This window comes from Rhinatrema bivittatum, chromosome 5, assembly GCF_901001135.1.
Source record: "Rhinatrema bivittatum chromosome 5, aRhiBiv1.1, whole genome shotgun sequence".
Taxonomy (NCBI): Eukaryota; Metazoa; Chordata; class Amphibia; order Gymnophiona; family Rhinatrematidae; genus Rhinatrema; species Rhinatrema bivittatum.
The window spans coordinates 271782335-271807700 of record NC_042619.1 but is presented as its reverse complement, the minus strand read 5'-3'; the positions used below and the strand labels follow the sequence as shown (position 1 = coordinate 271807700).

The window sequence follows — 25366 nt, the reverse complement described above, 5'->3', positions numbered from 1 at the left end:
CAGGAATCGTATGGGTCTTCTCTACAAGGAGAAGTTGGAGAAGACCTTGGTGGTCAAAAAAGCCCTGAAGGACCTGGCTGTAGATCATCAAACGGTGTCCGTCCAGGGACTTCATGTGGTTTGGCTGGAATCTGTTTCGGTGGTAGAGAACCGATGAGCATTGAATCTGTTCATGAGAAGTTGAAACAACGCTAATTCTGGTTGTCCTGGGGCCCCAGGCTCTGGTGTCGGTATTGACGGGACTGGTTCCGGCATTGGACCGGGCATCGGCGATGGTAGAGGCATCGGCGTCGACTGCTGCTTCGGTGCCGGTAGTGGCATCGGCATCGACGCAGGCACCAGCGGGAGAGCCGGCATCGGTATCGACGTCAGCGAGGGCATCGATGGCCCTGCAACGCTTGGAGCACCGCTTGACGGATAAAATCTGTCAATTCCTCTGTGATAGCTGGTGCAGGCAGAGCAGCTACACGTGGTGGTGGTGGAAGTGTTGTTGGTCCTTCCACAGGGCCCTGTGGAGGTTCGATGTTTGGCACATCGAGAGGAGGTGAACGCCTCGGCATCGAAGGCCTCGGTATTTTTTGAAGGCGAGGCCGTTTTGCGGTTCGATTGCTCTGGGGAGAGAAATGCCTCCGGGATTGATGGGTGGCGATGCCGATGCTTCGGTCGATGTTCCGCCGCTGACCTAGTCAATGCCACGGATGGGGGGGGTCGGCGATGAACGATCCCCCGAGCCTTCTGGACGACGTTTTTTTGAGGATTAGATGTTTTGAAACTCCGGCCAGAGATGACTGAGTGGACGTCGATGGGGAAAGCAAAAGTTGTAGATGGAATAAGTGTGTCATCTTTTCTTGTCTGGTCTTTCGACCCTTCGCGGTCATTTCAGCACACTTTGAACAAGATGTTACATCGTGTGTTTGACCTAAACAAAGAACACACTCTAGGTGTAGATCTGTAATGGACATAGTCCGATTACAATTGGGACATTTTTTGAATCCCGTGGAAAAACGAAGACTGAAGGGAGACCCCTGTGGCAGAGAATATCATGGCATGCTGGGCATGCTCAGTGGGCTCAAAGTGCCAGTCTAAAGTTTCTAGAAACTTTGACAAAGTTTTCCGCAATAGGGCTCCATCAATGATGTCATCCATATGTGAGGACTAGCATCCTGCTTGTCCTGGGATAATGGGTTTTAAAGAAGTATTTCAAACATCGTACAGAGCCCTTTTTAAATAATAGAGTGCAAATATTTCCTGATTTGACCAGGTCCACGCAGACGAAAAGGCAACAATTCCTCTTAATGAAACCCTGAGTTCTTGAACTGGAGCGGGGGGGTGGGGGGGGGCCTGCTTAAGTTCCCTTGTAAATGTGTGGTCAAAATATCAGGGGCTTCCTATATTTTCTATCAGCCCTCTCAACTGTCATCTTTTCTGTCTAATAAATCAGGAACTCTTCCACACTCCTCACCTGCTTAATAGCTGAACACATACCGTATGTTAGCCACTAGGCCGCTTAAAAATGTTTAAAAGCTACCTTATAAGCTAGTTTTTCCTTATTTAGGATTGTAGTATATCATTCCACTGAGGTATACAATTGGATCCTTCTATATGTGGACTTTAGAGGCATATCATGACAATTATTTTCCTAAGTTTAAAAATTCTTTGTTAAATTTCAATTTTTCCTTTTGGATATATGTATTACAGTTCAAGATGTATTCTTGGAATATAATTAATGAAAACTTATAAAGAATAAAAAAAAAAGAAGCCATGGTACATTCTGCCTAAGAGTGCCTTTTGCATAGTTATTCAGGCAATTGTCTTTATGTAGGCTTGCAAATATTCATTTCAGACCTTATGACGCCTAGAAAATACTGCAGCACAATAGTTTCTTGTTTTCTTAAGGATCATATTACACCTGTCTAGAAACAATTGCATTGTTTGCCTATTGTGCAAGGTGATGTTATTAAGATGCTCACTCTCCTTCATCAAGCTCTTCAGGGACAAGGACAGCTCAGTTTGTTACATATCATTTTAGTCACTCTATTCTGCAGAAAGGCAGCTGTTGAAAGCTCCCTCTTATAAAGAATTTTCATCTTCAAGTTATCTGTTGCCATGCTTTTTCAACAGGAGAGAGTTCTATGGAACACTCTGCCACTCGAAGTACAGGACACAGACTAAGCTATTTGGAAAAAGCTAAAAGGTCACATATTTCAAATAGCTTTTTCCTGATTTTATCTTTAATTCCCTTTTAATATGTATTTCTGAGATGTTTTAAATGTTTTATATATTTTATTGAATTATGTCGTGTTTGCATTGCATTGATTGACTAGTTTTGTTTTACATTTATATGTAAACTGCTTAGCATGTTTTTTTTTAAGATATATAACAACGTTTAATAAATAAATCACAACCCGAGAGGTTAAAAGGATCACAGAATTTGTTCAACTGTTATTCCTGAGGGGATTCTGCACAAAGTATTTACAAGTTTTGCACACAATATATTAAACTTCTGCTTCACATAAAATATTACTGTTTTTGAATGGTTAATTTATAGTGCAACACAAAAAAAAGTTATTACTCAAAGATGCAGGATTTTTAATTTTTTGTGCAGATTTTTCCCATCAGACTTGCCCCTCCAGATTGCTTTCCTCTTCCCCTGGCTCAATGACCCTCCCCAGCTGTTTCCCCCTTATGGCTTGAACCCCTTCCCCATGCTTGATCTCTCTTCTCCCTCAGACCAATCCCCAGTTCACTTGCTACTTTCCCCCTCTCCCCCCAAGGCTGACCCATATCCCATCCCCTTTCCCCAGATGTATCTCAAACCTCCTCCCCTCATTCTGTCTCTCTCTCCTCTCATCCACCAGGAAGTCCCCACATGGCTTGAATTCTTTTCCCAGATCTTACCACTCACCCTTTCAAGACCCACTAACTGCCTCTCTGCCCCACCAAGCTCAACACCCCATCCCACCCAACACGGCTTTAGGAAAATCCTCAGCACGGAAATTCTACTGCTCAACCTAACAATATACTAAGAGGCTTTGATAACAAAATAGGCCACTTACTAATCCTTCTCGACCTTTCCGCAGCATTTGACACATTTGACCACAAAAGACTAATATCAAGACTAGCAAACATAGGGCTCTCAGGCAAAACGCTTGACTGGTTCACTTCTTTCCTAAAAGACAGATATTTCAAAGTCTCCATCAACAACGCATCAGAAGCCATCCCCCTTGAAACAGGAGTGCCACAAGGGTCCGCTCTTTCGGCCACACTCTAATATTTATCTACTTCCTCTATGCCAACTCCTATCAAGCCTAGGTGTAACTTACTACATGTATGCTGACGACATACAACTCCTCATTCCAATTACATCCACCACCGAAGATGCACTGATACTAGCTGCCTCTCACCTTGATTCGATTAAAAATATGCTAAACCACCTAAAATTATGTCTAAATATGAGCAAAACTGAATGCATCCTAATCAAAAGAAAAACTCAGGATCAAAAACCACCCCATCCTTCCAAATAGACAACATCCACATACAACTTAAAGACAACGTAAAAGACCTTGGTATCTGGATTGACGGTGAACTAACCTACAAAAAGCACATCACAACAAAAACAAATGAAGGTTTACATAAACTCCAAATACTTAAACATCTAAAACCGATGCTTCACCACCAAGATTTCAGAATCGTCTTACAATCTCTCATCTTCACCAGCCTCGACTACTGCAATTCTCTCTTGATAGGCCTACCTAAAGTGACCTTAAAACCACTTCAATTACTACAGAATGCAGCAGCGAGAGTCCTAACTGGCAAAAAGAAATCAGACCACATCACACCCGTGCTCCACAGTCTACACTGGCTACCAGTAGAAAAAAGAATTGAGTTCAAAATACTAACAATCCTACACATCGCAATATACAAAGCAGATAACACGGCCCTTGACAATGTCATACATATACACAGATTGCAACATACGACTAGAACAAGTAAATTACAGCTAGAAATACCATCACTCCCATTAGCCAAGCTATCCACCACAAGGAACAGAGCCATATCTATTGCTGGTCCGAAATTATGGAACTCACTACCAGAACACTTGAGCTCACAAAGCAACATTAAATCATTTAAAAAAAAAAAGAGCTCAAAGCATGGATATTCAGTCAAACTTTCAAAGATGGTATTGGTTAATATCACATAACATATCTCATGCATAACTTTTTTGGATATGCAATGGCACTACTAAGACTATGACAGAACGTTTTAAGCTAGAACATACATGGTTTGATCACAGATATACCCTGTTATAAACGTTGAAACTGCTTGTAACAAGCTAGTTTTCTGTTTTTCAGTTTTCATTTTACAGTTAAATGTAATAGGTTGTTGTAATTGTAAACCGGAGTGAAGGCTGCTAGCTATACCTCGGTATAAAAAAACCCCTCCTAAATAAATAAATAAATGTCTCTCTCCCTCCTCATCCCTTAGTAAGCTCTCTCTAAGTTTTGGACCCTTCCCCAACTTTTTCTCTGCCATTCCCACCCCCCCCCCGAGCAAGGCCCACTGTCTCTGACTGCTCCCCCACCCCACTCCTTAGCAAGACCTCCAGTTTCTCTCTGACTTCCCTTCCAGGCCTGACTTCTGGGGAGGGCAGAGAGAAAAAGACTGCCCCCTCTAGTTCTTACCCTCAACCCAACCCCATAACTTTCTCTGTCTACTAGCCCCTCTTTAGCAAGAGTTCCAGCTCTCTTCTACCTTCCCCTAAGCTCAGTCTACCTCACTCATTCAGGCTCCACTGGACCCCCACAGTTCTCTCTTTTGTTTGGGCCACACAGGCTCAACTCTTCCACCCTGCATGAGTCAACGTGACTCTCCCAACTCTCTTTTAGTCTACAGCCTGCCACTGCTCCTCTCTCATTTCTAGCTGACGCCAGTGCTCCTTCCTCACTTCTGGCCTATGCAGGCCTCCACTGCCATTGTTGCTACTGCATTCTTGTCCTCATGCCCAATTCTGTTGGGCAAATACAGAATTCTGCACAGAAGGGGAATCCTGCACAGCACAGAATTCCCCCAAAGAAAACCATGGATTTGTCTTCAGCTGATTAACTGAAGGTCTAATGAGTCAATCAACATTTTGGGCTTTTTTTTTTTTTTTTTTTAAGTATTAATGAATGAACCAGAAGGATGTCCTAACTTTGCACGTGCATTATTCATTCTTTTTATTTTCAAACTCTTAAAATCACCAATTGTAATTTTAAGAACTGCATAAAGATGTCATGTATAACTTTGTACCATTAAGAGGTCGTGTCAGCTTCTGTTCACTTAAGAGATTCATTAAAACATACAATTTGACCAGGTGATGCCTAAACTTTCTCATACAACTGAATCCGTAGATATATAAATGAATCGTAAAACAGTGCCAGAAATAAATTAGTTCACACAGATAAAGGGTTGAGAGAGACCACAAGAAAGATCATTACATTTGCCATTCCCACTTCTCTGTTGTCCATACCTACCTACTTTGACCCTTCTCAAGTTGCACTCCTAAACTCACCATGGTGTGAGCAAAGTCTTTTGTTGGTCAATGCTGTGACAGAAGCAGCAACCTTCCCCCTCCCCCCCAACCAACAGAAGACATCAGATGCTCAGGGAAAGGACAAGGTGCATGCCCTGCACATGTAATTAGTATGACGGATTTGGAAAAGCACTACTTGAAATGACTCAGAAAGCAATCAGCATTGAGGTAACAAAGATTAATGTCTTGCTGCACCTCTTTCATCATAGCCCTTAAATGAAGCACATCAACTGTACTGTACAATGGTTTATGACCTGGCCCCACCTACAGCAGTGTAGCTTAAGGCCATTATTAAGCAATGGGAGATTCTTTTTTAGTCTAAAAAATTCACTGTAAGAAAGAGGGGAGAAAATATTCTAAAGCAATATTTCTACAAAATCATACTAGTATATTCTAAGTCCTACCCCATCCGCTTCCAGGAAGGATTCAAAAGGAAAAGAAGCCCCCAGGCACAAGGTACCTGCTACCTGACCTTTCCACTAGGAAGGTCAGCAGGAATGCCCTTTAATGTAAATCTCCACGTCCACTTATGTCTGCTATAAACATGAGTGGTTGCATAGCGCAAATATTTACTTTCTTCAGTTAACTCATCACACTGTACTTTGGTTGCCAAAACGTCTTACATTAGACTTTGTTTTCATGATTACAGACCAATAATTGAACCATGAAACACTATTTACATAACATTGCTGCCATCTCTAGTCTAATTCCCTCTCTTTTGTCTTAAAAAGAAAAAAGGTAAGGATGGCCATTCTCAACCCATCTGTTAGAGCAGTTAATGCAGGAGGGGCTCCAATGGGGGAGTTTTCCCCAATCAGGAATACACTTCATTTATACACGGTTTGTCCTGCCTACCATAATCCCCAGCTGTTTTGCAATCATAGCTCCTCTGGGTTGCTTGACCTGAAGCACTGCCTATGATGTCCTTCGTTATTAAATCTTCATTTTGTCATCTTTTTGTTCCATTTCTTTTCCAGTACATTTCTGATTACAGCTGTGCATGTGCAAGAAAGGCGCTTTCCTTTTGCACAGCTGTGTGAGAGAGAATTATTTTAAAGCTTTCCTTACTCTCTTTTTGTTGAGAATCTTACTTGTGCCCACTGTCAAGGCACAAGAAATTATTGACAACAGCTGGTAAAATAATTGGCATTTCACCAGGATCACAAGACAACTAAACCAAAAAAAAAAAAAAAAAAAAAAAAGAAGACGACTCTGCAGATAAACTCACCTGCACCCAAAGGTTGTCTGTAACAAAGTAGTGATTCCCACACAGAAGAAAATGGTCCCAATTAGTTGGCTGGTAGCCCACTGGTCAAATCCAACACACATAGCTTCTGCTAACAAAAAAGGAACGGCTACAGTGCCACTAAAGCATGTCAAGTAATGCTGGGAAAAGGAGAAAGGAAAATACAGTTACCACGGTCCACAGGATTAAAATGCATTTGCTTTACATTAAAAAAAAAAAAAAAACTTGACAAGAAAATAATGCTCTTCATTAAGATGGCCTGCTGTGAGCTGTTGCTTTGCCAGTAGCAGTGCTGTCCAGATGTGTGCCTGAGATCTTGAATACAAGCAGTAGCAGGAGATACGCAATGGGAGAAGTTTCCATAAGTGGGTGCAGTGAGAGATACACAGATCATAAAAAGGTATTAAAAGGAAACTAAAAGAGCAAAATGCAAGATGAAATGCAGAAACTAGGACCAACCAAGTTATTGTAAGCTAGTGCAACAGATACAGAAAAAAATTATTTAAAAAGCAACACAGCTGGAAAGGTGAAATCAGGTTAAACAGATATCCACTGACATTTTCACAATAGGCCTCTAAAATTTGTTCACAAAAGTTAATCTTTAATATAATTGCTCAACAAATTAGTCTTATCTTAAGCAAATAAAAAATAAAATCAAAACTACAGACTGTAGCTCTAAACCAATTCCTACATAATATAGAAAACCTAATTGCCTGCATCAACTCATTGCATCCTGGACCAGGGGCCTGGTCACATTGCTAAATTTAAGCTGTAGATCTGTAACAGACCACATAAAGCCCAGAATATGTACCTGTAAACCAAGGAATATGCAGAGATACCAAGGAGGGACATCTTCAATTGTATAAATCATATCCAACCTCTGCGGGTCTAAACTTCCAGTGCTGTCCAGTGTCTCGGCAAGAGAGCTCTGTCAATTAAAGAGATAGAGGCTAGTGTCAAATGTTACAAGGGAGCAAGCAAAAAGCAGAGTCAAAAATTGGGGTGACGTTTAGTGCCCACTTCCACTCAGCGCAGAAACCTGAGTGGTTTGATCCCGAATCCTGTTCCCAGAGTACTTAAAAAGCACTTTCCCAGGTAATCTCTTCCCCTTTATATCACCAAAATCCTGTTCTCACAGCAGATCACCAAGTACTCTAAAAAGAAAGGCCAGCCATATCGAAGAGGGAAAGGCACAAGCTGTTAAAAGCCACCAGGCCCCAAAATCACACAGTTTAAGGGTAAAATGGCTAGCACTTACATAACTTATCTGCAAACTTTCAGCACAAAGTTCCAGTATTCTCTCATTTATTTAGCTTACATGCAACTGGGAACGGCCCTGAACTGCTGCTTTACCGTACTGAACTTTGCCTTAATGTAACCTTTGGTTTCATAATGGAGGGAAGAGGTGATGGCAGAACACATGTGAAAAAAGGCCTGTTTAATCCTTTTTTTGTGCACCTGCAAACTACAGTTTTAATGGGTTCAAAAAAAAATTCTCCAGATAAGGTTGCACCCACATTAGGAGCTTAGCTACCAGATAAGCTCTATAGCTAAGCATCAGGATAAAGCAAGACCAAGAGAAAATTATCCTGAGTGTCTGTGGTAGGTTGCATCCAACTGCCAGCTTTTTCCACTAGTGTAAACATGTTTGGTTTTTTTGTTTGTTTTTCCAAACGGTTATTATGACATTACCAGCATAGCAGATCAATGCCAAGATATTTACACTTTCTGAAATACAAGAAGAGTATTATGCTTGATTTTTAAAAAAAATTTTTTAGGTGCAATGAAGCATTTAAGAAGGGAGTGAAATTAACAGAGACTAAAGCTAGTTTAATTTTATACAGCCCAGGTCAGGAGAGAAGCAGGGCAAAAGTGGATCGCTAAAAACACTTTGCACAAGTGTGCAGTGGACAGGAGGCAAAGTGGGAAGAAAGAGGAACAAGAGAAACCAGGAGGGACATAATAGAGAACACAACAGAAAAGGGAAGGGAAGGGAAAGGAAACAAAAAAGACACAACCGTTTTGGGGGGGGAGGGGAAATCAGAAAATGAAATCATAGAAGGGTAGTAATATTTTCAGAATTGTGTCTTATTAGTGGTCCGACAGCCAGGAGAAAGAAAAATCTACAGTCAAAATTCAGTCTCAAAAGCCAAGGATAGGGTTTTATTATGTTTGTACATAAACGAGCAATATCCTTCCAGCGATTACACTAACATCTGCCTTATGCATTCAGTGGGTAATTTTCAAAAGCATTTACCCATGTACTTGGACTTTTGAAAATTGCTACAATATTTTCCCATTGAATTATCAAGAGGTTTTACGCATGCAAGTGCATTTTAAGGGCGAAAATGGCTTTTGAAAATTGCTATAATGGAGAAATTACTTACCTGATAATTTTGTTTTCCTTAGTGTAGACAGGATGGGCTCAGGACCAGTGGGTATAGTGTGCGCCTGATAGCAGTTGGAGACGGATCAGATTTCAACCTGACGTCAGCCCTAGTACATATAGCCCTGCAGGATGCCATGCTCTTCAGTATTCTCTTTGAAAAGCAATTGTGGATATATGTGTAACTGAATAACTTGCATAACTTGGTTAACTTGAACTGGTTGATGTGGTTATAGCTGGAGACCACCAGTGTACTCAACCAAAAAACACCGATACCCGGTAGGTATGGGTGTCCTAATTAGAGGAAGGCTTGGCTTACCCGTGTTTGTCTTGTTCCCGAGGGTTCCGTGATTGTCGGCAGCCGTGGGCGGGATGCTGAATCCATCTGTCTACACTAAGGAAAATGAAATTATCAGGTAAGTAATTTCTCCATTTCCTAGCATGTAGCAGATGGACTCAGGACCAATGGGATGTACAAAAGCTACTCCAGAACCGGGTGGGAGGCTGCCCGTGGCCCACTTAGTATTGCCCTTGCGAATGCTGTGTCCTCCTGAGCCTGAACATCCAGGCGCTAGAGCATAGAGAAGGTATGAATGGAGGACCATGTCGCCACCCAACAGATCTCGGCGGGTGACAGCATCTTGGTTTCCGCCCAAGACACTGCTTGGGCTCTGGTGGAATGGGCCTAGACTTATAGACGTGGAGGCTTGCCTGCCTCTACGTAGGCCGCCTTGTTAACTTCTTTGATCCAGTGGGCTAGGGTTGCCCATGAGGCAGCTTCCCCTTGTTTCTTCCCGCTGTGAAGGACGAAGAGGTGGTCCGTCTTTCATACAGATTCCGACTTTTCCAGGTATCAGATTAGGAATCTGCCGACCTTAAGATGGCGAAGGCGGTGAGATTCCTCTGAGTCCTTATGCTCATCTGGGCAATGGTAGCGAGATGGTTTGGTTTAGATGGAAGTGAGAAATCACTTTTGGTAGGAAGGAGGGGACCAGCCGTAGCTGTATGGATCCCGGTGTGAATCTGAGGAAAGGTTCTTGACAGGACAGTGCTTGGAGCTCGGAGATGCGACAGGCCGAACAGACTGCCACTAGAAATGCAGTCTTCAAAGTTAGTAGTTGGAGGGACAGGCCACGGGTGGGTCTGAAGGAGTCTCCTGCTAGGAAATTTAAGACTAGATTGAGATTCCATAAGGGTACCGGACACTTTAGGGGTGGTTGGATCTACTTGACCCCTTTCAGGAAGCGGGAGACGTCCGGGTGAGAGGCTAGGCTTCCGCCCTCCACCTTGGCTCTGTAGCAGGCCAACATGGCCACTGTACTTTGATGGAGTCGAGGGACAACCCCTTCTGTAGGTATTCCAGAATCGTGGGGATTTTGACTGTCCGTGGGAGGATGTCACGGTCTTCACACCAGGCTTCGAATATTCTCCATATTCGTATGTAGGTTAGAGATGTGGAAAACTTGCATGCTCGGAGCAGAGTGTCAATCACCACCCCCGAGTATCCGCTCTTCTTCAGGTGTGTCCTCTCAATGGCCAGACTGTAAGAGAGAATAAAGTTGGGTCTTCGTGGAGAATCAGGCCTTGTTGGAGCAGATCCCTGTGTGGAGGTAGAGGGAGAGAGCTCCCTGTCAGTAGTCTTCCCATGTCTGCGTACCACGGCCTTCTTGGCCAGTCCGGGGCCACTAGAAGTACTGGTCCCCTGTGGTGTTCTATCCTGCGGATGATCCCACCCAGTAGCAGCCACGGAGGGAAGGTGTATAGCAGGACTTCCTGTGGCCAGATATGGACGAGGGCATCGATCCCTTGGGATTGTTTTGGATTTCTTTGGTTAGAATGCTCTAACGCTGTGCAAGCGTGTATAGAGTCCCGAACTGCTATGGAGATGGAAAATACTGAGGGCATTGTGTCTCGCAAGGGTATATGTACTAGGGCTGACGTCAGATTGAAATCTGATCCGTCTCCAACTGCTATCAGGAGCACACTATACCCACTGGCTGAGTCCATCTACTACACGCTAGGAAATAGTTTGTTACATGTACAACTCCTTTGAAAATTACTTCCCAGAGGTATAGACAGAAATAACTGGGCAGACTGGATGGGCCAGGTGGTCTTTGGCTGTCATCTACTATGTTACTATGCAAATATACATGCATACCTGCCCTGCTGAAGGTCCTACTTGGTATCTATGGCATGGTGTTTGAGCAAACACTTATTAAATATGCTCTGAGCATGTTTTCCAGTCTTTCTGCCTTTTTAAATTTTGTTTGTGGGACACTTCCTACTATGAAAAATAAAATATTTTTTAAAAAATGTGCTTACAGTAACAGTCTGCTGAGGTTTATGGTTTTAGGAGATAAAAAGTGATATGTTTCTACTTTTCAGCTGGTTAACAAAAAGCTTTTTTTCTTTTTGTTCTTCCTGGCGCACAGTTGTGCTTTTTCATGTTTAGTTTTCATTCATTTAAATTTTCAAACACTTATATGACCAGGGAAATATTATGCAAGAAATTCCTTGGTAATTTTTCGTAGCTTCTCTCACTTTAAAATATTTTTCTCCATGGTTCTGACCTGGGATGGGAAGGAGACTGTAGCAAGAGCCAGTGGCTTTCTTCATTAGAAAAGACCATCCTGACAGTATCAACTCAGAAAACATACTGACATTTCTATTCCAGTTTTACTTTGCAGAAACCTATCATGAAAAAGGTACACTTAAAAATAAATCTAAGTGGATATCACTTGGAGGATATAAAAGTAGATATTCAAATAATGCTGCAAGGGAAATTTACCCTAAATGACTGCACGGCACACACAACAGTACTGCTGGAAACAGGATGGTTCAATGGAACTTGGTCTGATTCAGATGGCATTTCTTAAGCTATGTTCTTATGGATGTAGTTTAGATTCAAGACACTATGCCAAAATTCTGAAGACCAATTATCTAACCTATATATGGTCTACCTTCCCACTGCCAAGGTTTGAATTATATGCCTCTAAAAACAACCAAAGGTGAGAGAAATTCTGAATGCCTTTAGGATCCCAATGATTGGTTAACAATTGAGGTTTTAGTCTTGCACTATATTTACTGATTTTGCCTATAAGAAACAGCCAAGCCAAGTCTAAGGAAGGGTGACATTTGCAAAGTACAGACTGCATGTAATCCTCAATTCTTTCACAATCACAAATGCTATAAATGCCAATACCAGCTTACAAAGCAGTTTTTATGAGTTGTATTACTTTACATGTTCTTCTTTGAACTATAAAACCAATTCTAAATGTTATGGATTTTCGGATTGTCACTCAGGCCTTTATTTGTGCCTCAACAGTTTATTGTAATTCATTTTATATTCAGACTCCCAAATTCATCTAGGCATTACAACATCCAAAATTCTGCTGCACAAACTTCTCCGGTTATCCCAGAAATGCCCATCTCTCTCCAATTTTAATTCACTTAAACTGGCTTCCCATCTGTTGGGGCATTAAATTTAAGTTTCTCATACTTGTCTTTTGATGAGTTCATGGTCTATTACCACATTGCTTTCCTGAGTTGCCAAGCTGTTGTCCCTCACGTTCTCTCCGTTCTTCTTCTAAACATCTCCTTGCTGTCCCACCTCATATGTTACGTTTAAAGGAAACCTGAGATAGGATGTGCCAGGTTGTATGATCTCACCTCTGGAATGGGCTCCCAGAATTAATAAAAACAGAAAATGACTACTTATGTTTTAGAAAATCTTTGAAGGCCTATTTATTTTCCAAAGCATTCAGTTTACCAGCTGAGTGAAGGAACTGATTTTAGGAGCTTTATATGATCATGGATCATCTTGGCAGCTATCATAGTGCTTGCAGTCTCAAAATTGTCCACTATTGTCTGTTAATTGCTTTGAATATTTTCTTATATTTTTGTTTTTTTTGTGATGTATTTTGACATGACTAATAAATATATAAAATAATCAATACTCAGTGCTCACTCCTCATAACAAACTTGGACAAGGATGACAAAACAGAAGTTCAGTCCCTGAAAAAGATTATTATATGGTTCTTATAGCAGTTAAAGTCTGCCACAACAAATGCTCTTTATGGGAAACAAAATGTGCCCATGTCTAGTCTGTGATGAAAAGAGCCTAGTAAACCTGTAAAGAAAGAGGCTGGAATAGATCATAAAATGAGCATGAACATGGATGTGAAGGGCAAGAAGTTCTATAAGGTAAAGGGCAGCTAAACCTTGGAACTTTCCAAAGTTTAAAAAGTGTGGTTCTTTCTAAATCCACAGCCCAAACTTCATTCTTATGCACCCTTCTTCCTGTCCCAAAAGATTATAGTCTGGCTAAGAGCGGAAGCACAATTTAGGTTTGGATGGCATATTCTCCCCAGAATTCCCGATACCTAGGAGTTCTATGAAGCGAAGAAAACCAGGGATTTTCACATTTCCAGCAGTCCAAGTGGAGTGACTGGATTACTGGGATTATTTTTTACCCTGGGCAAAACAGCTAGGGAGGCAGTCAGTCACTTTGGATTTATTAAGCTCAAAAATCCCTCACAAAGTGGATATGCAGGAGCACTTGCACTCACAATTTTCACAACCAAACACTGACACCCAAGGCAAACCTTTCTGGGTGGCATATGACATACCAGTCCTCCCTCCCCCCTCAAAATGGACCCTCAAACTAGTTAACTTGGTCCTTTCTGGTACTAATCCCTGCTCTGTACAAACAATGTTTGCCAACCAAAAATGCACAAATCCTTCTAAAGGGCCTTCCCGTTGGCAGATTATTAGAGAAGCAGTAGACATGTTGGAGGATTAAAGCCGAAAGCTGCCATTATAAACCTAATTATAGACAGCCCTTGAATGAAGTACCGTTAGAGAATTGTGAAAATAGTTGACTTGTCATTTAAAAACATCTACAAAAGCTGAAATTATATCAAACAGCAGCTATGTTGCAGAATCCTGCCATGCTTTAGATTAATTGGCATCCAAAAAGGTGATTTAAGGCGACTCAAGCAGATTATGCTCCCTTATTACCTTGACATGCTTTAAATGTTAAGGTCGGGCCCCTGTTGCCATCAGCCATTTCTTTACCTAATACAGTAGCAACTAAAATGTGGTCTTTATTTTTGAACTATAAAAAGCCTATCAGAGTTAATGTTTCACCGAATACTCTTCTATCAATGGTACTACTACAGTCAGCCTTGAATCTTTTTCTGACCCAGATCTCTCTGGAACATCCATAATGAAGCAAGATGGAAAAAAAAAAAGGCTATCAACATTAGAATTTAATAAGACTGGCAGGAAATCATCTTCCTAGTCATAAAATCTGGAACAAGGGAAAATCTTCATTACTGAGACTTTCTGATAAAGATGACGCGGGAAATATCTAAGACAGTACTACCCCTTCGAAGCCCTGTGCAATGAGATGCCGAGTTTCAGATTTATGCCACATATAATGTAAAGTTCTCCCAGGAAAGACAAGCACTACAGTATGATTAAATAGCACAGATTTGATTATAAGATATAGGAAATGATGCTCATATCTCCCACATGAGATAGTGTGAAATCAAATGAAATATGCTCTTTATGGTTGCAAAACTGCTCAAAACTACAACCAAACACTTCAATTAGGGACAAAAGTCAACGTCTAGTTATGTTAGTTTGTTAGTTTAATTTATGTTCTGCTTTTCAGGCACTTGAAAGCAGATTACATTCAGGTACGATAGGTATGTTTATGCAGGAGTTTTCAAATTTTATTCAGATTAAAATAGAAAAATGTTGCCCTTATACCTTTTCTGCTATGCCACTTTCTGTAGTATAGATTGCCATCAGCTCTGTGTCTTCAGTATCTTGATCGCTGTTGGCCGCTGCGCCTCCATTTATTACAACCTAAAAAAAAAAAAAAAAAAAAAAAAAAGGAACAAGTAATTTTCTACATCATTTCTTTGCACTTTTGTGGATATTTACTTATAAGATGGTTGATAAATACAAGTACTGTGATTATTCAGAAAGCAACCCAAGTCAATCAGCATCACATGGGACCCTAACCAATGATAAAGCTGGGTTAAGAATTCTTGCCACCAATGTGCAGGGTCCCAACCAAACTGCAACTGAAACAGTTAAAGCTGAACTCAAAGTACCTTAGAACTATTTGCTTCCTGCTGACACTTGCTCAGCAGCAATTTAGAGAAAATAATTATGGTGGTGTTTAATGAAAAACAACCTTGGATGAATTCTGGCAATTTCTTTTCACAGTGCTTTTAAGCAGACAGCAGGTCTACCATGAAGTATAAGCCAAGGTTAAAAATCGGGCACGCCAAATTCAGAGGTGCAGGGAGAGAAAGCGATGGGCCCATGATCACACAAGGTCAGTGACAGAGGGGAGCTCTGAACATCACCCGAATCACAGGCCAAGGCTCCAACTGCTACATCCTCCAGATGGCCACTAACAGAAGGCAAGGGCCCCTGAAAAAACTAACCCTCATTCCTACCCCCCTCCCTCCCTCCCCACCAACTGTAAAACCATGCTGGCCCCTTTCATGAGTCACAGAGCCCCATTCTCCCCCTCACTCCCAAACCTTTTCTTTTAAGGTAAATTAAAACAGAGGACAGCAGTAGATGATTAATTAAATACTGTAACGGATGTCTCACAAATGAATTACATTTCTTTAAAATGTCTAAAGCTCATTAACAAAAGCAACAATGTATTTGAATTTCAAACCGCAATTAAAACTCCCCCCCCCTGTGGAATTTTCTTTTAGTCTTTCATAATGGGTCTCAGCATGACTGCTGGAATTCCTCAGACACGGGCTGCAGACTCATTTCTAAAATGTCACAAGCTTTCCCTGGCCCATACTTCTCATTTTGAGTGGAATATTACAGAATTCACAGCCTTTTCTTCTACAACAAATAATCAATTAGAGGCAATTTAAGATGGCACAATCCAGGTCTAGCTGTACAGGAACAAGGATGGATGGATGGATGGATGAAGTCCAGCGCCTGCTTCTGAATACTGCACAGATCATGAACTAGTGAAGAATCTGGTGTTTAACAACATGACACCGTTATGCATATGCTCGATGTCACAATACAAAGCAGCTGCATACAAATTAGTAGCAAACATTTGCATTCCAAAGGGAAAGGTCCAAAATGGAGGAGGAGTGGCTTATTTACTGGATTTGGAGCAAACATTTTCAGCAGTAATTAATGGGCAAATACAGGATTAGCACCATCCCACAGCGGTTCAGGGGCAGAAAAGCTTAGACGTGCTCTCTCTGGTCAAGCAGAGTTCTAGATTATTTTACTTTACACCTGGTAATGTGGGAATTCAGCTACAGAGAAGTGCTGCAACAGGGTGGCAGCAAGCCATCGCAAGCTTCACCGGTACAGAATCTCTCTCACCCTCCCACATTTGGGCCCCTGGCAACACAGAATAAGTTCTTCTTCTCACCAAAACCCAGTCCTATAGCTTTTATCAGGTCCAAAGCACCTGGATCATTCCTATGCTCTACATTTTAGTCATGCTTTGTTCTCTCGTGTCAAGATTAGGGAAGTCACCTGCTGCAGTCAGACAGCGCCAGGAAACAGCAAGAAGGGAGGTGAAACTGGTTGCATCAAGCCAGTGTTTACATTCAATTCACAGTCTGGCTGTGTTCGGAAATACCAAACTCTCTTTTCAGGAAAGATAAACGAGGCTGGTTTCTAAAAGAAAGGATCTCCCCAATGGGATCACCCAAGTGCATCCTAGTGACCTGGACTGACTGGCAGAGACAGAATGTTGGGCTCAATGGGCTGTTGGTTTGAGCCAGCATAGCACGTTTTATCTTCTTATGCATTCCACCACAATTTTGTATTTAACAAGTCAATCATGGATTTCACTTGACAATGAAGCTTGTTAGCTTTTGTAGTGCTGGTAGACGTTTCCTCCTATGTGCCCCCCTAAAGGGCTAATACCAGGCAGGCAGCCAGCCAAGTCATACAGCCTGTTCCTCGCTCCATAATGCCCACACCAGCTTCCTGCACGGCAAGACTGGGCTTGCCCCTGGAATTTCTGGGACATCTCTCTATGGCACAAGGCAAATGCTCAGGGCAGAGAGACCTGGGAAATTCGTGTCCACTTAAGGAACCCAGCAGCCATAATAGCTGAGCCCAAGATCAAGTCTAACAAAATTGGTAATTCTATCCCTGCAGGCCAAAGTTCAATATTTGAGTTTTCTGTGTAGTTACCAAAGTTCTTTGGCATCACTACAGTATAGGTGGCAGATGTGTTTCAGGTTGAATAGAGAGGTGTATCTTCTCCACGTACTGAGTTGTGATGTTCCTCCATCCAGTTTTAAATTTTGGGCCTGGCAGTTTTCTTGCTCCTTTGAGCTTGCAGTGCAATTTTAACCAGCCTCTTTGGGTTACAGTCCCATATCATTCCATTTGCAAATAGCATGGGATTTCTCCTATATTATCTTCCCTCCAAATTCACCTAGCTCAGTCAAGCAAGTTTGCTTACCTGTAAACAGGGTTCTCCCTAGCCAGCAGGATGAACCATTATGCTGACAAAGACCCAGCTTTCACAGCTCAATAAAGACTTCACTGAGCCCATGTGGTGGGGGAGTTCCTGCACATACACCCTGCCTGCTGAGCTCCTCAGTCTCTTCCAGAGCTGAAGGTCCTCAACTCTCCAGGGAGGCAGGCGGATATTAAGAATGGCTAATTAATCCTGTTTACAGGTAAGCAAACTTACTTTCCCCATGACAAGCAGCCATGAATTACCCATTACTGTGGGGAGTTTCAAGTTAAGGATTGCTCTGTTGAAGCATTTACTTGAAGACATCCCAGCCCCACAAGAGGAATACTGGGTGAACAGGCTGCACAAGACTTCTCTAACTTGCTGTCCAGACAGCAGTGGGACATGAAGGTGTGCAGATGACCAAGTAGCAGCTTTACAAATGCCTTCAAAAGAAATGGCCCTGAGATGAGCCACTGAAGACACCATGGCGCTCACTTGAACTCTGACAGAGTCTAATCTGTAAACCAGCGTGTATGTAACTGAGAGCTAAAAGATTTGCTAGCCAACTGGACAGAATCTGTTTGGCAACTGCCTTTCCCAGTCTATTGGGATCTAAGGACACAAACAGCTGAGAAGCTTGACAGTAAGGTTGAGTCCATTTTAGGTAATATGCCAGTGCTCTCACAGTCCAAGGAATAAAGAACCCATTTCTCCTTTGTGTGCATGTGGTCTTGGAAATAATGCAAATAACACAATAACTTGATTAATGTGCAACACAGACATCACTTTCAGAAGGGACTTGGGACAAATAGGAAGAACCACCTACAGTGAAAGATCAAAAATGTAATGGTGAATATGAAACCAGAGCCTGCAGCTCATTTACTCTGTGCCAAAGTGAAATATATGAGAAATTACACTTTCCGGGTGAGAATCTTCAAATTCATAGATTGGAGCAGTTTGAAAGGTTTCATGAGTTGAGCTAGGAATGCATTAAGGTCCTAAGGCATTGGAGGTTTATTGACCAGAGAGATGTCTGAAATGTCACAATCCATTAAGTTGAATACCAAAGGATGGAGAAAGAGATCAGAGTCCCTTCCACCTGCTGGTGATATGCCCCAATGGTGACAAGATGAGTCTTGACTGAAGAGGTCCTAAGGCCCAAGAAATGACAGGAAGAACAGATACTGAAGCAAATTCCTTTGGCCACAGGAGAAGGGATTAAGATGGTTGGTCCCACACCAAGTGGAGAATCTTCTACATCTTTTGGTTGAGAGCTTTTTAGCCAAAATCAGCACATACTCCACTTCCTTCGAAAGGAGTGAGAAGAGACTACTGTGTACTTAACATCTATACCATGAGGGCACTGATGGAAGGTTGAGATGGTATAGCCTGGTGCAATGAGGATTAGTCTCATCTTGTCCTAAAGGTTGTTCTGGACAATCCAGGTGATTAAGAAGGATCTTTGGGTACACAGAGTACACCAACTTTCCGGTTTAGGGGGGAAAAAGCGTCAGGAGCTCATCTATATCTGCTTGGATACTTAAAGCAGAAATGTTTGATGTTCCTGTTCACTTCTAAGGCAAACAGGTCAATTATAGGCTTTCCCCAGTGACTGACCAAGTTGTCTGTGACTCTTTGATCCAAGGATCACTCATGTGGTTATAACACTGTTGAGGTAGTCCACCAACATATTCTAGATTCTCAGAGAGTAGATTGCCTGGAAATGGACAATGATGTCCTGCCCATTACCAAATTTGAATGGCCTCTTAGAAGAGGGTGTAAGAGTCTTTACGTCCTTGCTTGTTTATATAGAACATGTCCACTTAGATGTCCATCTGGATTAAGATTCTCTTTCCCAAGGTGGTGAGAAAAGCTCTCAGAGAACAGAGAATGGCTTCAGCTCTAGGAGGCTGATTTGCAGATGATTCCACAAGGATCACAATCCATGGATCCATGTTCCACCATTGATTTGTACGGATGTAATATTGTAAATTTTATTTACACTGCTTTGATATCAATTTGAATTGTGGTACAATTGTGCTCGTAAGTTTACATATCCCTGGAAGAATTTGTAAGCTGTGTAGCATTTTAAGAAAATATGAGAGATCAGATAAAACCTGTTATTTTTAATGTGTTTCAAATTAAAACTAGTATGCATCATAGACTAACACAATCATTAAACAAACCATAGCAATAAGGGAAATAAAGAATTTGAAATACCATGAATAGAATCCCTGGCCAGACTCCTAGGAACAGAGTACTTGTTCAACAGTCTTCTGAAGGAGGAACGACTTCACTTCCAACTGCAGTTAGGCAGATCGACAAATGTTGGCAGTGAAGACTGAAATCCACTGAGTCGGAGGAGGGTGAGAGAAGCATAAGACGTAGCCATATTCCACCATTTTCGGGACCTACTGATGCTTGGGGAATCAGAAACATTCTGGAAGGAAGGACTGAACTCTTCCTTCCACTGAAGGTGATGAGGAGCCTGGCCTCAGAGTTGTTAGAAACTGGTACCAGGCTTAAGCTGCATTGCTAAGTCTGGGCTGACACCTTCCCCTCTGCCAACCTTAAGCAAGCACCTCAATGAAACCAAAAAGAGCAAAAGGGATGTCTCTGGAAGAATGGGCAGTGATAAAAAGTATTGGTGCTGGGTATGGGCCGGTTGGTCCCCTAACACAGCTGATAATGATTGTAGAGTTACTTGATGCTCCTTAATCAGAGCTACTGTGTCTTGAACTTTGTCACTGAACAGGTAGTCCCCTGAACACATCCATGAGAAGATAATACAAATCCTCACAAAGACTGCTCACATGCAACTATGTGAGTTTTTGGGCACCTATAAAAGCTACCAAAGTCCAGGCTACAGAATCAAAAGCTTTGTATACATCTGTCACTGCTCTGCGTCTGATGATTCCATCAAGGGTATTAGCTTCTAGACACATTCATGCAAATACTGAACCATGGAGAGCTGGTGAGCTGCAATCCAGATACTCAGCATGGAAACCTGGAAGACCATCTTCCCAAATGCGTCCAATGCCTTAGGGTCCTTTCCTGGGGGCTCTTAAGAGTGATCAGAACAGAGAGGTTCCAATAATAAGAAATGTAGTACATGTGCCTATAAGAGGATCACCAAGAATTCCAAATTATCCCAGTTAACTGAAAAGCACAATGTTAATACAAACTAAAACATTTTAAAATGTCTGTATGCTAATGCCAGAAGTCTAAGAAATAAGATAGGAGAGTTAGCATGTATAGCAGTGAATGATGACATAGACTTAATTGGCATCTCAGAGACATGGTGGAAAGAGGATAACCAATGGGACATTGCTATACTGGGGTACAAATTATATTGCAATGACAGAGAAGAGCATCTTGGTGGTGCTTTATGTCTGAGATGGCATACAGTCCAACAGGATAAACATCCTGCAAGAGTCTAAATGTACAACTGAATCTTTATGGGTAGAAAAATCCCTTGTGTGTTGAAGAGTATAGCGATAGGTGTATATTACCATCTACCTGGCCAAAATAATGAGACGGACAGTGAAATGGTAAGAGAAATTAGGGAAGCTAATCAAATTGGTAGTGCAGTAATAATGAAATACTCAAATAAAATAAATCTTAACTAAGAATTTGTCAACTTTGATCTTTTACTGAATTTTTTCATTTCCATGAGTTAATGTTCAGATTCTGAAGCCATGTTTTTCTCTTCTGAAACATATATAGTAACATAGTAATGATGGCAGAAGACCAAAATGGTCCATCTAGTCTGCCCAGCAAGGTTCCCAAGGTAGTAACCGCCGCTCCATGCAGGTTACCCCCATGTTTCTTTTAGATTTAGCTTTTTTATTTATTCCCATCCTCTAGCCTTTTAGGGATCCACAGTGTTTATCCCATGCCCCTTTAAAATCTTTCACAGTTTTAGTCTTCACCACTTCCTCCGGGAGGGCATTCCAGGCATCCACCACCCTTTCTGTGAAGAAATATTTCCTGACATTGGTTCTTAGTCTTCCTCCCTGGAGTTTCATTTCATGACCCCTAGTTCTATTAAATTGTTTCCAATGAAAAAGGTTTGTTTGCGACCATGGATCATTAAAACCTTTCAAGTATCTGATGGTCTGTATCATATCACCCCTGCTCCTCCTTTCCTCCAGGGTATACATATTCAGGTTCTTCAACCTTTCCTCATAAGTCATTCGATGGAGACCACCCACCATTTTGGTCCCCCTTCTCTGGACCGCCTCCATCCTGTCTGTCTCCTTTGAGATATGGTCTCCAGAACTGTACTATACTAATATGCACAGCAGCAGCATAGGGAGAAAGAGGTTGCATCTGCTCAGACCCATCCTTTCCTCCTCAAGAACTCTCATGTATTTTACCTTGTGCACGGTGTGTTAATTACACTGCATTACATCAATCAGAAGTCAATGAGTTAGTGACATATGCTTCTCTCTCTGGCCCTGTGCCAGCAAAATTCTGAATGACTACCCCAACCAGGAATTAAACCAAACCAAATTTTCACTTTAAAAAAGTTTCAGCGGTAAAGTTTAGTTAAACATTATCTGGGTGGCAGCTCATGGGGACCAGGAGAATAGCTGGAGTATTTGTAATCACTGATCAAGCCCTGAATGCACAAAAAAAAAAAAAGTTAAAAAAAAGGCAGCCAGAATACGACCTCTGTTCTACTCAGATAACACAGGAAAGAACTGCAAGGGTGGCTAGTTTGTCTGTTAGTCAAATCCTCCAAATACACTGTGGGAGGCAACAAAGGGTAGTGGTAATGGAACTCACGCCATGGAAAGGGGTGTTACTAGAGGTGTGTCACAGGAATCGTTCCTTGGACCAGTTCTTTTCAACATTTTTGTAAGTGATATTGCAGAAGGACTATCAGGAAACGTTAGTCTCTTTGTGGATGATACAAAAATCTGCAATAGGACAGCCAGCCAGAGAGGTGTGAAACCCTGAGGAGGAATCTAGCAAAGCTGGATGAATGGCCTAGAGCAGTGGTTCTCAACAGGTGTGTTGGGTCACACTAGGGTGACGCAAGGTCACAGAAAGTGTGTCGCAAACCCAGTAGAAGGCTGCTCTTTCCTCATCAGTCTGGACAGGAGTTGGCTGATTTCTCCTTTATTGAGCATTGAGTATTACAGGAAGCTGTTTATTTATTTTAAATCTTTTCTATACCGTCGTTAAGGTGGGTACAGTCAACTGTTCTTGCTTCCTTCTCTTCCTGGCCCAGTGGGAGATCATTCCCTTCTCTTTCACCCATATCAGAGTGAGATAACACCAAATTCTGTTCATATCGGCCCAGCAGGACACCAATTTTATCTTCCCCTGCCTGACCTAGGAGTGAGACTGCTGATGCTCTCTTCACCCCATGGGAATTGGATGTGAAAGCAGGAGCACAACAAGGGAGAGAAGTACATGCTCTATAGATCCACTGCTGCTGTCTCCTCATCTTCCTCTCCTCAATGCTTCTTGCCCCCATCTGCTGCTGGTAAAGCAGAAGGGAGTCTCTGGATTAGACTGAAGGCTTTTTCTGCTGGACATTTTCCCCCTCCTCCTGGAAGGGGGGGGGTGTCGGAAATGTTGGACAGGGATATAAATATGAGAAGGGACAATTGAGTAATTGGGAGAAGTGAGGGATAATAGGAGCATGGAGGGGAGTGACAGGGTGCAAGAGCCATAATATGTCAGAAGAAATGCCTATTTTCAAAACAATCTTTGAACTTTGCTTAGTGTAGGAGGAAATATATTTCTGTTTCTAGTTCTCCAGTTTTGCACTGCATGCAGGTGGTGGTCTTGGGGTTTCCATTTTTGTAATTTGTGTTATTTTATTCTATATTTGGTGAAGGTAGGTCTGTTTGTATTCTGTATGTGTGTGACTGAGATGTAGCACGTAGGGATTCGTATCAGTCTTATTTGTTGTATTTTCTCCATCTGATATTGCACTGGTGGTGAACTGCTGCCTTTTCATGGGTAGGGCTATTGCTGTTTCATTTCTTGGAGTTAGTGCTGCTGAGGTATGGCAGGTTTGATAGACATGTACAGAGTGGGATTTGTTTGTTCTCCTGTTTTTGCATTATTTTACAATGCACCTGGTAGTAGAGAAAGTTTGTGATGCTGTTATTGAGATGAGACCAGAAACAGAATATCTTTTTTTGTATGGTGAGTTGTACAGGGAAATGTCTTAGTTCTGCTCTGCACTTGTTATTAGGAAGCGTGAGATTTCTGTGGATGCAGAGTATGTGTTTATATTCAGTCACATGATGGTCATGTGTTCAGTATGTCACGCATGTGAGTGTCATCTCTCAGGTGTGTCCTGATACAAAAAATGTTGAGAACCACTGGTCTAGAGTCTGGCAGCTAAGATTTAATACTAAAACATGCAGTCATGCATTTGGGCTGCAAAATCCCAAGGGAGCAGTACAGACTACAGAGTGACATTCTTCTATGCTTGAAACAAAAGTGGGATCTGGGAGTGATCGCATCTGATGATCTCAAGGTGGCCAGACAGATGGATAAAGCAACAAGAAAAGGCAGAAAGATACTGGAGTGCAAAAGGAGAGAAATGGTCAGCAGGAAAAAAAAAAAAAAGGAGGCAAGACCTCATTTGGAATATTGTGCACAGTTCTGGAGACCACACCTTCAAGAGGATATAAACCAGATAAAAATCAGTTTAGCGGGTTGCTACTAAAATGGTCAGTGATCTTCTCTGTAAAGTATATGGAGACAGACATCTAAACATGTATACCCTAGAGGAAAGGGGAGATGGGGAGTGTAGGAAACAGAGCAGCGTTTCCCAGGCAGGAGGCAAAAAGCCACTGGGATTCCAGCCTTTTCTAATGCACATAAAACTTTATTCAACACAACAAAGGACTGCCTACCTTTGCAATACACTTTCCATTCCCTGAGCTTTGGGTCAGCATTGATTTATAGGAGCTGCCTCTCCTGGAGATGTAGGGGGCCTCATGAACCCAGCTGGGTTTACAATCTTATGCCCCCCCAAACTGGTCCTGCCCTCCGGACTCTCCCCTGCCCTGCAGGGTCCCGCTCACACAGTTCTCTCCCTCTGTGGAATTTAAGGTAGACCAGGCCTCTTAGCCTGGTCCTGCACATACAAGGGGGGAAATTGAGTCACTCCACTACAGGAGATGATAGAGACATTTAAATACCTCCAAGGTTTCCACCCAGAGAAGGTGAGACTCTTTCAACAGAAAGACAGCTCTGGAATGAGGGGTCATGAGATGAGTGTGAGAGGGGGTAGACTGAGGAATAATCTAAAGAACCTTTTTTTTTTTTTTTACAAAAAGGGTGGTGGATGCATGGAAAAGCCTTCCAAGAAGACGAAGAAGAAAAGGACAGTAAGTGGTTAACTAAAGGGAATCTCTGGTGTGTGGTAGGAATTGTACAGCCAAGTAGATGCATGGATGGTCAGACTAGATAGGTCCTATGGTCTCTTTCTGCCATCATATATATATCTTTCCCTTGGGTGTATGCAGTTTGAATAGAGGGACTTCACTAACATTTAAAATACCTGCACTTTGAAAGGTGCATCACCCCTATACAAATTTCAATAAAGTTTAAGGACTTTGCTTTATCCTATTTTTTGTCCATGGCAAAAAAAAAAGTTGCTTACCTGTAACAGGTGTTCTCCTAGGACAGCAGGATGTTAGT

At 42.0% G+C, this 25366-nt stretch overlaps 1 protein-coding gene across 3 annotated transcripts in view; it reads right to left on the bottom strand.

Moving 5' to 3' along the window:
* SLC23A2 (solute carrier family 23 member 2) overlaps positions 1-25366 on the bottom strand; it is a 289448-nt gene that overhangs the window by 89532 nt on the left and 174550 nt on the right. For all 3 annotated transcript variants that reach the window (XM_029604057.1, XM_029604056.1, XM_029604058.1), the window contains 3 exons: positions 14980-15078; positions 7630-7746; positions 6801-6958 (listed from right to left, as the gene is read on the bottom strand). In XM_029604057.1, coding sequence (XP_029459917.1) covers positions 6801-6958; positions 7630-7746; positions 14980-15078 — 374 coding nt within the window. The remainder of the gene's footprint in view (positions 1-6800; positions 6959-7629; positions 7747-14979; positions 15079-25366) is intronic.